Source organism: Drosophila obscura, unplaced genomic scaffold, assembly GCF_018151105.1.
Source record: "Drosophila obscura isolate BZ-5 IFL unplaced genomic scaffold, ASM1815110v1 contig_73, whole genome shotgun sequence".
Classification (NCBI taxonomy): Eukaryota; Metazoa; Arthropoda; class Insecta; order Diptera; family Drosophilidae; genus Drosophila; species Drosophila obscura.
Window position 1 is genome coordinate 1607296 of NW_024542865.1, and position 15708 is coordinate 1623003.

General features: G+C 48.9%; 3 protein-coding genes across 5 annotated transcripts; 2 read left to right on the forward strand and 1 right to left on the reverse strand.

The window, feature by feature from the left end:
* The first annotated feature begins 76 nt into the window (after nt 1-76).
* LOC111065037 (NAD(P)H-hydrate epimerase) lies at nt 77-1129 on the forward strand. Its single transcript, XM_022352993.2, has 2 exons — nt 77-777; nt 840-1129. Exons 1-2 carry the CDS (start codon nt 137-139, stop codon nt 1063-1065), a joined length of 867 nt encoding a protein of 288 aa, XP_022208685.2. The 5' UTR covers nt 77-136; the 3' UTR covers nt 1066-1129.
* LOC111065029 (RNA-binding protein NOB1) lies at nt 1078-2703 on the reverse strand. The gene is made up of 2 exons (XM_022352978.2): nt 2556-2703; nt 1078-2499 (listed from the first exon to the last, which is right to left on the reverse strand). Exons 1-2 carry the CDS (start codon nt 2628-2630, stop codon nt 1177-1179), a joined length of 1398 nt encoding a protein of 465 aa, XP_022208670.2. The 5' UTR covers nt 2631-2703; the 3' UTR covers nt 1078-1176.
* A 269-nt stretch (nt 2704-2972) lies between these two features.
* Nucleotides 2973-15641, forward strand: LOC111065020 (collagen alpha-1(III) chain). 3 transcript variants are annotated; one of them, XM_022352962.2, is made up of 12 exons: nt 2973-3083; nt 3179-3591; nt 3675-7696; nt 11288-11870; nt 11952-12022; nt 12109-12646; nt 12713-12901; nt 12989-13177; nt 13836-14003; nt 14155-14206; nt 14273-14388; nt 14955-15641. In XM_022352962.2, the coding sequence occupies exons 2-12, from the start codon at nt 3202-3204 to the stop codon at nt 15114-15116; spliced, it is 6480 nt and encodes a 2159-aa protein (XP_022208654.2). In that variant the 5' UTR covers nt 2973-3083; nt 3179-3201; the 3' UTR covers nt 15117-15641. The 3 variants fall into 3 exon arrangements, with proteins under 3 accessions (XP_022208654.2, XP_022208655.2, XP_022208656.2); XM_022352963.2 differs by lacking the exons at nt 11288-11870; nt 11952-12022; nt 12109-12646; ... (1 more) ...; nt 12989-13177; nt 14955-15641 and having other exon boundaries at nt 14273-14364; XM_022352964.2 differs by lacking the exons at nt 11288-11870; nt 11952-12022; nt 12109-12646; ... (4 more) ...; nt 14273-14388; nt 14955-15641 and adding an exon at nt 9018-9416.
* The last annotated feature ends 67 nt before the right edge of the window (nt 15642-15708 follow it).

A 15708-nucleotide genomic window follows, 5' to 3' on the forward strand; every position in this document is an offset into this window, starting at 1 on the left:
ACTGTCCCTGCAACTATCGCTGAGGGCTATCGATAGATTTTTCTTTGTCCAGCTGCATAATCTGAGGCTGATTTTGAGTTTATTTATTTTAAAAATTAATTTCTAATTATTTAAGTGCTAATTTATATGAGGAAATATGCGCTTGCTTAGCTGGCAATGTCTCAGGTGGAATGGGTGCATCCCAAGGACTTGTCAATTGATTTGGCGTGCAAAAAACACACAAAGCCGGTTGCCATTTTCGCATTTTGCACTTATCGAAAATCAACAGCAGAGACAAAAACAACAATTAAAGCGTCAAAAGTCTTGCAGCAAAAACATGGTCAAGTATCTGACTCAAGCAGAAGCCATCGAACTGGACCTGGACCTGTTCGAGATGTTCCATGTGGGCCAGCTGATGGAACTGGCCGGTTTGAGCTGTGCAGATGCGGTGGCCGAGTGCTTTCCCGACCAGACCCATCCGCGAGTGTTGATCGTCTGTGGGCCGGGCAACAATGGTGGCGATGGTCTGGTCTGTGCCCGTCATCTGTCCTTGATGGGCTACCAGCCCACCGTTTACTATCCCAAGCCCACACTGTTGGCGCTGTACGAGAATCTGACCAACCAGTGCCACCACATGGAGATACCCAACGTCAAAAAGTGCCCCTCAGTGGCTGCTGCCGAGGAGGACTATGACCTGATTGTGGACGCCCTGTTTGGCTTTGGCTTCAAGCCGCCGGTACGCGAAGATTTTGTGCCCCTGGTGAACATGATGCAGCAAACAAAGCTGCCCATAGCCAGGTGAGAATGGAGCAAGTTGCCCATTTATCTGCTCACTTACACTTACTCGCCCCTTTCTCTAGTGTGGACATACCCAGTGGCTGGGATGTGGAGAAGGGCAAGCAGACCGATTGCGACATTGAGCCCAAGCTGCTCATCTCCCTGACGGCTCCCAAGCTCTGTGCGAAGCACTTCAAGGGCGAGCATCACTACCTGGGCGGACGCTTTGTGCCGCCAGCCCTGCAGCGCAAATACGAACTCAATCTGCCGGCCTACGGCTCCAAGCTGGTTGTCCGGCTGCTCACCTAAAATGCAAAATTGTTTTGTGTGTAGGAAGAGTTTACTCTTTAAATAGACACTGATAACATGTTAATGGAAAGCTTAATTGCTACGGACCCCACCCTGACCCTGATCGCCCCTCTACTTGTAGAGACGATTGTAGTGCTTGCGACGGCGATCCTCCTCGAAGTTGTTGTTCCGCGCCCACTCCTTGAGATTGCCCTTGGAGCGGAGCATGGCTGACTTGGAGTCGACGTCGCGCAGCACGAATGGCGAGTAGCCGGCCACGTAGTCCTCGTTCAATGCATTTGTCTTTGTTTTGGCCACGCGTGATGGCATCTGGCGGGGCATGGGCTGGTCCTCGAACAGAATGGGATTACGGGAATGCTTGCCGCCCTGGAATTTGGGCAGGCTCTGGTTCTTGTACTTTGACGTGAGCGGACGACGCGTATTGATGTGGATCACCTGCTTGCCGTTCTCGTCCAGGCTGACGGCGACGCGCTTCAGCGTCTTGTTGCCGCAGTTCGGGCAAAAGACTTTGGTCATGATGCTGGTGGTCTTAAAGCAGGCGTAGCAGCGGAGGATGTACGTGCGCAGCTGCTTGATGATGCGCCCATTGAGGGCGGCCAAATTCAGATTCATCTGCTTGAGCACATTCTGAATGGCATAATCTGTGGTCATGCAGGCCACCAGGGGCACCGCATCGGACTCCACCTTGCCCTCGAGCGCCTTCTTGGCGCTTCTGATGTTCGAGTGGGTGATCCAGCCGTCGTCGCCCACGTCATCGTCCAGATTGCTGTTGGACTTGCTGGAGCAAGGCTGTTCCGGCTCCTGCTCCATTTCATCGTCTTCTGTATTGGTCTGGACCAATAGCTGATCGCACTCCGGGACATCGGACTCGCAACTTAACTCCTCCAGAAGCGTCTTTAGATCCTCCTCGGAGATGTCGTCCATTTTTGTCTCCGTATTTGTGGTGGGCAGCTCTATGCCCTCGATCTGAGCCTCAATGGCTGCTTTTACGTTATCCACTGAGGTGTCCTCCACCTCCTCATTATCGTCCTCATCGTCATCCATTTCATCATCATCATCGTCCTCATCTTCCTCGTCCTCTTCGCCATCGGGCATGAACCAGCCCACCAGACGCTTATTGTTGGCCTCCTGCATCTCCTTGGGCTCCTCCTTGGAGGCAATGGTCTGGGCCATTACGGGCTCAGTGCGCAGATGCTCTGTGCCCACATTGTCCTTCTCCAGCTCGTAGGACAGAGCGATTACCTTTAGATCGATGCCAGAGAGACTGGCATAGTCGCCCGTCTTCTTGGCGAACTCCACACAGTGCTTGATGCTCTCAGGGCGCGGTTCGCGCACCTCCATGCCGAAGGGCAGCACACAGAGGCGGCGTATCTGGCGCTTATTGCGCACCTCGGCAACCACATCGGGCACAGTGAGAACATTTTCGGCGTATTCCTGGAAGCGAACGGATTTAATGGTTTGGTTTCAGCATTATTTTTAATTTAATTTACGTTCAGGGGAACTGCATTGATGAATGCCGTGGTGTCCGCCACCATATATTTAATCTTTCCATTTGTTTCGGTCATTTTAATTGCGAGTCTTCTTCACACAAATAAAAGGTACACAATTTCGACAGCACGTGTCGAGTTCTGCTATCGATAGTGATGACCGATAAGTATCACTGCCATTAGATAGATTTTATTGTACATATGTATAATACAAAAAGTTGTAAAATTAAAAAAAGAAAATGGTCCTGAAAATATATAATGGCACTTATTGGAATTTTCCCAAGTGGAAGAGTTAATATATGTTCTAAATAACTAATAATATATGGTATGTATGTTTTAACACGATAGCCCAATATATGACTATCGATATCACTTGCTTATTGCTATCGTATTAGTATTGCGGCAATCGAGCACCCCGTTCCACATCTCTAATTTTCAAGCCAAAAATGGCGAAGTGAGTGGAATTTTTACGTTTTCTTCAGTTCGGAAATTAGTTTTTTGCTGCATATTACATAAAATAACAAAATCTCGGTAAGTTTAATGATGAATCAAATATATGGACAGGACATATACAAACAGTACACAACAAAATAATACCGAAAAACACATTTCTTTGTGACCTAAAGTGTGCAAAAAAAGAGGAGTGAGAATGTGGAACCAATGGCCTGCTGCTGCGGCTATGGTGCCAGGCGCCGTGCCAATGGCTGCACCGCCGCAGCCCACGGTACCGCCACCACTACCCGACGCACCGCCACCGCCGCCGCCCGTCGAGCAGTCGTCCACAGCAGCCCCGGTGGTGCCCGCCGGCGTCGCTGTTTCCGCCACCGCCGTCGCTGAGCCAGTCGCTATGCCTGCGGCACTGGGAGCCAACCCCTACAGCGCGGCTGGCCAAACGGCCACCAACCCCTACGAGCAGTACACGGCTGCCCAGTACGCGGCCATGACCCCCGAGCAGCAGTATGCGCTGCAGCACCATTGGCATCAGTGGCAGACGTACCAGCAGGAGTACGCCAAGTGGCATGCCCAATACGGCGAGCAGGTGTGTACCACCCTGTACCATCCCCATCCCCATCCCCATAATAACTCGCCCTAAATTTATTTAATTTTCTTGCATTCTTTCAGTACAAACGGGAGATGGCTGCCGCAGCAGCTGGCGGTGCAAATCCCGCGGCCGGCGCTCCTGCCGCCGTCACACCATCGGTGGCTGCAGCCCCCGTCGCAGCAGCAGTCGTGATGCCCGCCGCTGTCGCAGTACAGCCGGGAGTGCAGGGCTATCCGCCAGCGCAGCAGACGTACTACCAGGCTCCACCGGCGGTGGCTCCGGTGCCCGTTCAAATGCCCCCCAATCCGCAAGGGCCTGGAATGCCGGGCAAGATTATGGCCCAGCCGCAAATGTACAGTCAGCCGCCGCCGCCGCCACCGCAGAAGAACGCCAATCCCGGAGGCTACATGCAGCAGCCGCCGCAGCACCAGCAGCATCAGCATCCCAATATGTGGCCCGCTGCCCAGACGGCGCCGCAACAGCAGCATCTCCAGCAACCGCCGCCGGCGGCTCGCTACAACCAAATGCCACAGCCACAGATGGGAGGCTACAGTCAGCCGCCCATGGGTGCCAATCCCAACGAGATGCAGGGCAACATGAATCCCTTTCCCAATCTGCAGCAGCCGCCGCCTGCCTTTATGGGTGGAGACCCCAAGTTGCGCCAGCTGCCGCCCAATCCCATGGAGAATCAATGGAACCAGCATCCGCAGCATCCACATCATCCGCAGCATCCACAGCATCCGCAGCATCAGCCGCCGCCACGTAATGCACCATGCTGGGAGGGGCCCAAAGATGGGGCCGGACCTGGTCCGGGTCCAGGTCCAGGTCCAGGTCCTGTAGGACCAGGCAGATGGGAGGGACCGCCACCATCGGGAGTGAATGCTGGGAATCGCTGGAATTCCGGACCGCCGCCACCTGCCGCCGATGCAAACCGTCGCTGGGACGGACCGCCGCCACCGCAGGGTGGCGATGGCAACAATCGTTGGAGCGGACCGCCACCGCCTGCTGCTGAGACAAATCGAGGACGCTGGGACGGACCACCACCCCCATCTATGGACAAGCAGCAGCAGGAGCAGCCGCCGCCGGGCAGCAACAGCAACCAGCGGATGAATCGCTGGTCCACGAATAATCCGGATATGGAGCAGCGCCATGCAGGGAATAAACCGAACAATAACTTCCAGCGCAAGGGCTGGAGCGATGGACCAGGACAGCAGGGAGGAGGCGCAGTAGGCGATGGCCCTCCCCCGGCACGTGGCAACAATCCTTTTACTCAGAATTCTGGCCAGGAATTTGGCTCAAATCAAGAAGGATTCAGTGGTCGCGGAGGAGCACCTGGACGATCAATTGCTGGCAATACCGGTGGCGGTGGAAACTCTGGAAACTTTGGTAATAGTCCCGGGGGCGGGGGAGGCGGCGGCGGAGGAGGCTCGAACTTTATTAACAACAACAGCTATGGCGCTGGAAGTGGAGGTGGCGGAGGCGGAGGCGGAGGAGTCACTGAAGGATCCGATAATTCTAGTAATTTTGGCAACAATTTTGGGGCCAACAATCGCCGTGGTCCACCGCCAAACAACAACAACAACAACAAAGCGGGACGCTGGGATAATCAGGGATATAACGACGAGAGAGGAGGCCACAGCAGCAACAGCAACGATGGCAACGGTGGTGGCCAGAATCGTGGCAACTTTGGCCCAAGGAACAACAACAACAACAATCCACAGCAACAGCATCCACGTGGCGGAGGAGGAGCCCCGGCCGGGCCAGATCTGGACGAGGCAAGCTTCGATCGGCTGTTCGATCAGTGGGAGCAGCAGTTCGAGGACTGGAAACGGGCCAATGCCAATCATCCGGATCGCGATGAGTACCGCCGCTACGAGGAGGAATTTGAGAAGCAGCGGCGTCGCATTGCCGAGCGACGCGAGCAGATGCGACGTCGCCGTCAGGCTCAAGAGGGTGCTGGAGGAGGAGGCGGCCCAGGACCTGGCGCTGTTCCAGATGGTCCACCAGCCGGACCAATGGCCAGCAAGGATCCCATCGAAGAGATTGAAGACGGAGCAGCACGCTTCCGTGGGTCCGGGTCCTTTGAGGGTCCAAACAGAGGTGATCCTGCAATGGATGGACAGGGACATGGACCGGGACCGGGACCAGGCCCTACTTTTGAGAGGGGAGGTCCCTTTGGAGGACGAGGCCCTGGACCGGCCTTTGATGGAGGTCCCAATCGGAGTGGTCCTGGATCTGGACCTGGTCCTGGTCCTGGCGGCAGACCTGGCTTTGGAGGCAGACATGGTCCTGGCCCTGGTCCATTCCCAGGCGGAAATCACGAGCAGCATCGCGAGCAGGAACCTCTTAAGGAGCACCAGCTGCAGCAGCAGCAGCAGCAGCCGCCGCCGCCTATGCGCCGGGATATCGTGGAGCCTCCCATGGAGCAAAAGACTGCAGATCCACAGAAGCAGTTGTCGCCCAAAAAGCCACTGGAACAGCAGCAGCAGCACCAGAAGAGCAAACCTGAGCCTGCTCCGGGACCTGGACCAACGAATATTCTTGGCAAGCGGCGGTTCGAGGGTGCCGCTGCCACCTCCACGCCGGCGAAGCAAACCAAAGTGGAGGATATTCTCACCATTTCACTGGACGATGACGACGATGAGCCCGAGCCAGAGCCGGAGCTGGTGGACACACCCATGACGAATATCTTCAAGAAGAGCGATGGCATCCCTGGCCTCGATCTGGTCGAGGAGGGAGCTAAGCCGGGCGTCGCCGGAGGCGGAGCCGCCGCCACTGATGACAGCAAGAAGATACCATCGCTGTTCGATGTGGTGATCAAGAACCCTGGGGATCAGGCAGCCGGTGTGGCTGCCGAAGGGACACCCGTCAAAGAAGGAGGAGCACCCCCTGCTGTGGCCGCCACCGCCGACAGCAAAAAGACGGCGGATGAATCTCTGCCAGCGAATGTGTCCAACGCCCTCAAGGATCCCGATTTCATCAATAATCTCACCCAGGCAGTGGCCAAGGCCCAGGAGCGGTTGAGCGATCAACAGGGCGGAGCAGGAGCCAACGATGCAGCGGATGCAAGTGCAGCAGGAGGAGGCGCCGCCAACAAGGGACGGCCCCTGTCCTTTGCCGAATGGCAGCGCAAGAAGAAGGTCCACTCCCATTCGCAGTCTCAATCGCCTGGGAATGTGGACAAGCTCTCGCAGGACTCCAGGGAGTCGATGATGAGTCGCGATAGCGTCGAAGCCGTCGACTCACGCAGCCGCAGTCGTGGACCCACGGACATGGATGAGCAGCAGCACTCGCGGCTCCATCGTGGATTTGCTGGTGATGGTCCTGGTGGTGGGCCCGGTCTCGGTCCTCATCCCGGTGGTCCAGGTCCTGGCTTTCGTGATGCTCACGGGCCCTTTGGTCCCAATCAAATGAATCAATTTGGACCCGGACAGGTGCCGGGCGATAATTTCACGGACTTCAGCAACAATTTTGATGGAAATGGTCCCGGCTTTGGGCCAAATGGCAGGAATTTCGGACCCGGACCCGGTCCCAACTTTGGCCCCAATGGCGGCCGCAATTTTGGTCCAAACGGTGGCCCACCCTTTGGCCCTGGAGGACCCAACTTTGGTCCCAATGGCCCCAACTTTAGGCCCAATTTCGGTCCCAACAATGGACCAAATGGCCCGAACTTTGGTCCCAACTTCGGACCCAATTTCGGACCCCACAATCGCGGCGGCGGTGGACCCGGACCAGGACCCAATTTTGGTCCGAAATTCCGTGGACCTGGCCCTGGACCTGGTCATGGATGTGGCCCCGACTCGGGACCGTTTAATCCCTTCGGCTTTGGTGGCCCTGGTCCTGGAGGGCCTTTCGATGGTCCTGGACCCAACTTTGGAGGAGGACCCAACTTCGGAGGAGGAGGCGGTGGTCCACCCAATAATCCCAATAATAGTGATAATCCATTCCGGCGCAGCTCCGGTCCCCCGATGCCCAACTTTGACGAGGACATGGGAGGAGGTCCTCCGCGCAATCGTCGAAACTTTGGACCAGGACCGGGACCAGGCGGAGGCGGAGGCGGAAACATGATGAACTTTGGAAATCGGAAGCCATGGGATGACGGGTATGTGTCCAAAAACAGAACTCTCTGAAACTCCTAACACTTTTATGAATAACTCTTCTTTTAACGCAAAATCAAAACACCAGAATACTTTGATCTCTTGTGCGAAAAAGCAAAAATGCTAAAGAAAATGCCCCCAAGAAAATGGGCCAAAGGGATATCCCTCTCCCTTGCCGACAGACTGTCTGTCCGCTAAATCTCTCTCTGTTTAAACGTTTAAGGAATCTCCCCTTGCATCTCCTGTAGAAATTTTTGTGGGGTGTTTTGTCCATCCTATAATTTGTAAGAAATTTTATGAATTACTTTCCTTCACCATTGAAATCGATGTTTGAGAATAGCTCGAAACATTGGCTCAGAGAAAGTGCTGTTTTCCCATGTATAAAGCTACGATTTCCTTCATCAAAGTCTTCTAACTCGTGAGTCTCAGGCAGTAATGCAATAATCGACCGAGGGTCGCTGCTGCAGGACGCTCCACACTTAAAACGGAATGCCTCCTTGGGAAAATCGAATTTTTCTCAAATTTAGAAAATATCTAGTCATATTTGTCCGATCATCAAATACAAGTTTATTCCGAATAAATACCAGTTAAATACTAGTTTAATCCGAAAAATACCAGATAAATACCACATCTAACTATTAGTTTATTCCAAAAAATACTATATAAATACTACACTTAAATAGTAGTTTATTCCGAAAAATACTAGAAAATACCAGACTTAAGTACTTGTTTTATTTACGCATAAATACTAGATATGTATATATCATGCGTTTTTATTGAGATCTTCCCTCCCATCATCCCTCCCCTCACCATCGTCCGACGAGTCCCCGTCGATATTTGTCGTCTCTGCTCGTCCTTCATCTTTTACCTTCTCCGCCCACCCCTCCCTGTCGCTCTTTCTCTGTCTGTTTGTTGCTCTCTCTCGTCTCTCTTTTTTCCCCAAAAAATTCTTTATGTAGATTATGTGCAGGCGATGTGTTTTTTTCGAGTTATCGTTAATGCTGGAATTTATATTCCATACCCGTTTTCTCTTCTTCTCTTCTACTTCTATGCAACTGATAAAAAATATAAAAAATATCCGAAATACGAAACGAAAACAAAAAAAAATAACAAAAAAATACCACACAAAACTTTTGTTAAAAATACCAAAAACAAAACACAAAATACAAACGAAAAAAAAAATATATATATATATTTATGGTATTGATATGTGGTGGTGGTGGGTGAATCGATCGATCGATGCATAAATCCATGATCCCATACGATCCCATACGATCACATACGATGAATGAATGGTGTCTTGTGGTGTCCGCGTGGTCTGAGCAGCGGTCAAGTCCAAGCTAAATTCAAAAACAGGACCAATAGAAACGTTCAACAGCAGCAGAAGCAGCGCAGGATCTGAGTAGGAAAGAGAGTATTAGAGAAGGAAGCAGTGAAGAAGCGGCACTGGGATGGTGGATCCAGTGGCACCAGAGGATCAGGTCTCTCTCTGCTCCTCTGAACCCCCAGCCGTAGCCTCAGCCTCAGAGCTTCCTCTACTACTTATGCATCGATAAAACATAGCACTATATAGAGATATAGTAGATTAATTCAGCAAATAAGAACACACCCACACCATGTACACATCGCCCAAAAAAAAAACCAGGAACAGAGATCTAGAGCTCAATCATGTCCTTAAAAATGCAAAACAAAACAACTGAAAAAGTTCGTTGCTCCCAAAAAATAACAAAATTTACATCCAAAATGAATTGGCTTATGAAACATTTTTATTTTCTTTGTAATATTTCCGCTTTGTTAAATTTAGTTGTTTTTTTTTGTTCGTTTCCTCAGAACATTTTTCCCTCTCCTTTGACTCTCTCTTTCTTCACTCTCTCTCTCTAATTCTGAATCGAAGTTTTTGAACGTTAAGATCATGATGTATTCTTTTAGTAGAATTGAAAGTTGTATAAGTCGAAAATGATATATTATATATATACCAATAAATGAAGATCAAATTAAATCAATGTTGGAGGTTGGACTTAAACATACTCAGACACACCTAAAAGAACACCAGAGAGAAATGTTCGATATCGAGTCAGTCAGTCCGTTCGTTGTGTTGTGCCCATCTAATGAGGGATCACTGACAGATCAATGTGTATATAAAGATGATCAATAGCAGAAGTTTCCAGTTACCAGTGTCCATTGTCGTCTGGGGGTCGGTCTGATGTTTTAAGAAAAACTACAAAAAAAAAAAAGAGACGTGTACAGTGGGGTGTGCAGTGCGTTTGATAGTCGCTAGGAATAGTAGAATCCTTATTCAGTAGAAGAACTTTTCTAAATGATTGATCAGAACAGCAAAACATAAACCATAAATACAGATAGCGCTTGAAATATGTCACATTATTAAGTATTGTGAGACCAATATTGAATTTTTTTTTATTAACGATATATGATAGATGATAATAGATGGATCGATTAATCATTAAGATAATTGAACATTGTTTTTGTTCGATAGCTAAAAGATATACATATATGTAATTCAATCCACAATATATACCGTATTTATTCTTTTTTATTGGATATAAAAGACGTACATATACGTATAAATACGTTTCGATAACCGTTCGATAAATTCAATCGTTGCTCGATCAATTATAAACATAAATCGATTAATGATATGGATTTTATTGTCGATAACTCTTTCTCACTCTCTGTCTATCTCTCTAAATCTAACATGCTAAAATTGTTGTATCGGTAGCTATCGATAGTTAGCTCAATATTCGATGACTGACCAACAAAAGAGTCGATAAGCTGTAAAATATTGTAAAACTATATTGTATAAGCCATATGATGTCCCCCTTATATACATACACCATTGAAACGCACTGTATGCCTCAAAATTCGAAAGTTTTAAAGAAATAAATAAAGAAATAAATAAAATGTACGATATGTACATAAGATATGTATTGCTTGTCCGCTGATTAATGGAATATAAGGATACCTCATGGTGTAATGAGATGCCATTCCTCCTCTCAAAAGATTCTCTCCAAAGAGTTGTCAAGTTTTCCGATTAATTATCGATATACATATAAATTCTCTGTATGGGCTGGGGGGGGGGGGGCGCGAAAATATCCACCGAAAGTCCGAATTTTAAATCTCTGAATAGAGTGAGGCTTTTTCCCCCCTTTTTGTCCGTGCTATATTCTGTGTGAAACTTAGGACCTCTGAACTATGACCCACCTCCCCTGCCCCCACCACGTTCACAACCGGCCCCACCATGCCCAACCCACCCCGCACATCTTCAATACGTTTTTTTTTTTGGTAAATTTCAAAGAGAAGTAAAAGTTCAAGTGTTTTTCTTTTGGTTTTTGAAACATTGAAAAAAAAACCTCAAAAAACGAAACAAAAATCAATTCAAAATATTGAAAATAATCGATAATCGAATCCATGAAAAATCGAACGACTAAACAATACCAACCGAAATATCGTAAAATACCGTTAAAAATACTGCAACAAATACCGATATTTGATACCGACAATACCGACCACGCCACTGCGTCCTTTCCACCACCCTACGCCTGCCACCTCTTACAAACCACGTTGCCCCCACGTTGCAGACCGGAGCCGCCGCAACATCCACAGCCACAGGGGCCGCCGTTCCACCCTCATTCTCTTCCACGTGTGGAGACAAACGAGGACGGCGACGACCAGCCCGTGCATCGTCCCATGAAGGTGTTCGACTACCAGAACAAGACGCCCGCCCCCAAGGTCATCGACTATGGCCACAAATCGGTCACATCGGGAGGAGGCGCTGCCCCAGCCTCTGGCGATGGCCTGCCCGAATTTCGGCCACTGAAAACCTTTGAGTATGGACATGCCTCAAACAATGGCTATGGCCCAGCTGGTGGAAGAATGGGACCTGGACGAGGAGGCGCACGCGGAGGTGGACGCGGCGGAGCGTCACATGGAATGGGGATGGAACGAGGAGGAGGACCAGGAGTTTTAGGTGGAGTAGCAGCAGCCGGAGCGGCAGCTGGAATCGCAGCCGGACCCGGATCCGCACCCGGATCCGTTCAGAATCAAAATACCTTAAAACAGCGTAATAAAAAAAGAAAGAAACAGCTGCGCCTGCAGGAGCGCCTGCAAATGCATCAGAATCGTCAGCTTCAAGCGGTTCCGCCCGAAGAGAGCGATCAGCAGGTAAGCCCAAGCGCCCTCCACACCACGTGGGGAGTCGTCCTTTGATTCGATATCTAATCCGCTTGTAATCCTTCCCCCTAGACACATGGGCCGCAGGGGCAAAACAATGCCAAACAGTTCGATGATCTCGAGGATATATCCGATGCTGAAGAGTAAGTCCCAAAGTCCACGAGCCACTGTCACGTTAGACGTGAATTGAGTGACTAATGTGAATCCTTTCTGTTTTGAATCCTTGCAGTAATCTGGCAGAAATGCGCGATGATGATTCACTGCCGTCGCCGCCATCGATGCACATTTTGAACAGCGTCTCTTCCGGTGCAGAACCCTTCAAGAAGGCCTTCCCCGCCAATCCGCAGCGGCGCATGCTGGGCGAGAGCCCATTGAAAGTGAAAGCGGAACCACTGCCGTCGTCGTCGCCATCAGAGGTTGCTCCTCCGGCGCCACAATCTCTGTTTCCCTCGCAGGCAAAGGCCAATGAGGATGTGCCCGCTGGCCATGTACCGGCCCCACATTTAGAGATGAGTGTGCCCACGAATGAGAATCGCAATACCATCTCGATTGATGAGATTTTATTGCCGCCCGGCCGCCTGACGCGTCCCAAGCGTATCTGTGTTGTAATACGCGGTCCACCGGGCAGCGGCAAGTCGTTTGTGGCACGCCTCATCAAGGAGAAGGAGCTGGAAATGGGCGGCACCACACCGCGTATACTCAGCATCGATGATTACTTTATAATTGAGAATGACTACGAGGAGAAGTGCCCCAAGACGGGAAAGAAGGTGAGTGAGAGCTCGAGATATGGAACTCGAGAGGTATTTCATTCCGTTTTACTTTATGCCCGACAGATACCCAAAAAGGAGCTACTCTACGAGTACGACGAGACCATGGAGGAGACCTACATGCAATACCTGATCAAATCGTTCAAGAAGACGCTCAGCGATAATCTGTACGACTTTATAATTGTTGACTGTAATAACAATTCGCTGCGCACACTCAACGAGTTCTACTGCAATGCAAAGGACTCGATTTTTGTGGTGAGTTGTGCGAAACAAACAACCTTCTATCTTTCTATCTATCTACATGCCGGTATCTGTATATATTCAATAAATCTTCTTTTGTAGCCGTACATTGTGGATCTGTGGTGCGATGTGGAGACTTGTCTGGGACGCAATGCGCACAAGCGCACCGTAGAGGAGATCCAGCTAGCGCTGGCTAACTGGAACGAGACGCCGCTGCACTACATCAAACTGGACGTGGCTACGCTGCTGGAGAATGTGGTCGAGATGGAAGATGTTGAGAATATGGCAACGGTAACTATGCCCTAGAATCGAGATGCGGTTCTCTCCCGTTGAACGGGAATGGTGTGGGAATGGGAATGGGAATCGGTATGATTCCCGCCGCCCCCTGCACACTCGGACGGGGCGTGAGCCTGTTGGTCACTGGCCTGTGCCGCCTGTAGCCTGTAACCACACTATGTATCCGACATATGTGGCGTCAGGCTACAGGCGCTGCAGGCCAGTGCCCGCGAGGCTCTCGCCACCGCCGTCGTCGTCGCCTCTCGCTCAATCTAGTCATATATGAATACTCAAAGCAAAACAATTTTAACCTTTACTCTGGCCTTTCTGTCGAAAGTTGAACGGAAAGATTATAATTTAGAGATAGATGCTCTTAGACGTAAGTTTTGTTCTCTGGCATATGTGCAAATGCAATGATTATTAATGAATTATTAATTATGAATTACTATGATACCGATATGGGTATGCGCTCTGTATCGCCAAGATTCTAGCACATAAGTTCTCAAGCGAAAGCGACACATCATCGAAAAATTCACTGTAGATCTATAGCAAAAACCTATCAATGAAATGATCCTATGATTAAGCTCTTTAGTAAAGGCAACTTCTGCAAAAAGGCTGAAAACACGAACGATGCGAACGTTTTGTTGATTTATGGCGGCTTCATTTATTTCAGGATGATAATGCCTATAGTGAGGACACTGCTTCGAATGCCGCCACCAAGGCAGCAGCCACTGGGGATGCGGATGTTGTGGCCGCCGCCTCCTCCGGCTCCGCTTCCACAGCCGCCGGCACTGTCGATGGAACGACAGATGACAGCAACGGTGATGATATCTGCTACGATGTAAGTGTTAAACAATACAAAAAAAACCAGTGTGGGGTTTTGGTGTTATTGGGGGGATACAAGCAAACAAAAAAGAAAACAGAAATTTCTCCACGTTCTCCCCTTCCTCTACTCCTTTATTCAATCGGTGGTTCCGTGTGGTTCCGTGCAGTTTGGCAATTTGAAAAGCAAGTGGGAAAGCGACACCACCGAGGATAATCTAGGTAAGTCCTGCTACCTTATACTCTTCACTTTAGTCGGGATCTCTTCACTGATTATTGTTCTTGTAGCACGTCTGGACGGCACAATGCGCATCCTGAAGAAAAGCAAGACCGCCAGCATGGCCGAATATCTGCAGCTGGACGACTGGGAGCCACCCAAGACCTCAGTCGATGGCAAGAAGCGAGTGAGTTGTGGATAAAAAAAGTCGTAGAAAATTACCTAAACACTAAAAGAAAAGAGATAGAAATAGTGGATAGTGCTGTCTCTTTTTCTCACTCTTTGCGAATTTAGCATTTTGTGCAATGTTTTTTTTGAAGGGTTTTTATCGAACGATTGTAACGAAACTTAAAGGATAGTTAGATATTGGATATAGGAAGTGATTCCTAAAGTTTCATTTAAATTGGATTTGAAGAAAAAAAGATATTGAATAATTAGGTGTATGGTAAGGTATTCCCTTTTGTTGGATATTTTTTCTAGCCGAAATCATTATACGATTGTAATAAAACTTAAAAGAAAGATAGATATTGGTTATAAGAATTGATTCCTGAAACTAAAAGTAAATTCGATGTTAAACAAGAAAGCTTTTTGAGATCTGTGGATACCATTTAGATATTTAATATGTATATGAAATAATCCCTCAAACGGATGAAGAATATAATGAGTATATATGTATAGTAGTAGCTGGAGATCTGACTCAAATGCAAGCCATCTTTTACAAGAATACTTTACTCATTGTCCTATCCATTTCAGGTGCGCTGGGCAGACATCGAGGAGAAACGCGCCCAGGACAAGATGCGTGCCATTGGCTTTGTGGTGGGGCAGACCGATTGGAAGCGCATGATGGATCCCAATGCCGGCAATCGTGCCCTTAACAAAACCAAATACATTGAACGCGTCAAAAAGCGTCGCTAGCACAGAGACAGAAACAGGCAGAAAGACACTGAAAGAGAAATTGTATGTGTGAGAGTGACGAAGAGGAGAATGAGGAGGGTCACTATATAAGTATATTTTTTTGTAAATTTTAATCACTCCTGGCACGCGACTGCCAAACACGAGGATCGACAATATTCGAATGCAATCATTTCCAAACGAACGCCAGAAATACTAGAATAATTATATTGTACATGTACTCCAATGATGATGTACCGTTCGGAGTATCTTCCATACCAAATTGTCGGTATATAGTTTGTTTTAATTTTAGCAAAATGTCGAAATTCTCTTTGTGCGGTGCGGGCTTTGCAAGCGATGCATTTCAGTGTTCTAGTGTATAACCCTCCCCCACCATTCGATTGGTGACCCCATCCTACCGTGGAGTGTACACATCATGTATTTTAAGTGTAAATTGTAACTTAATATTAAATCAAATGCATTTGGAAACAGACTAAATTTATAATAAATGCCATGCATAAAACATAGCGGCTTGCATTTATGTAGAGCAGTACACAACACTGGCCACAGAATCCCCGTTATTTGCCGCGGGTTCAGCGAACTTGTCGTTTTCTGG

Excerpts from the sequence above, each read along its gene's own strand:
- LOC111065020 (XM_022352962.2), top strand. The coding sequence starts at position 3,202 with ATGTGGAACCAATGGCCTGCTGCTGCGGCTATGGTGCCAGGCGCCGTG. Across the intron at positions 11,871-11,951 it reads CCGAAGAGAGCGATCAGCAG|ACACATGGGCCGCAGGGGCA; the intron begins GTAAGCCCAAGC and ends CCTTCCCCCTAG. Across the intron at positions 14,004-14,154 it reads GTGATGATATCTGCTACGAT|TTTGGCAATTTGAAAAGCAA; the intron begins GTAAGTGTTAAA and ends GGTTCCGTGCAG.
- LOC111065037 (XM_022352993.2), top strand. The coding sequence starts at position 137 with ATGCGCTTGCTTAGCTGGCAATGTCTCAGGTGGAATGGGTGCATCCCA. Across the intron at positions 778-839 it reads ACAAAGCTGCCCATAGCCAG|TGTGGACATACCCAGTGGCT; the intron begins GTGAGAATGGAG and ends CCCTTTCTCTAG.
- LOC111065029 (XM_022352978.2), bottom strand. The coding sequence starts at position 2,630 with ATGACCGAAACAAATGGAAAGATTAAATATATGGTGGCGGACACCACG. Across the intron at positions 2,500-2,555 it reads TCAATGCAGTTCCCCTGAAC|GAATACGCCGAAAATGTTCT; the intron begins GTAAATTAAATT and ends GTTCGCTTCCAG.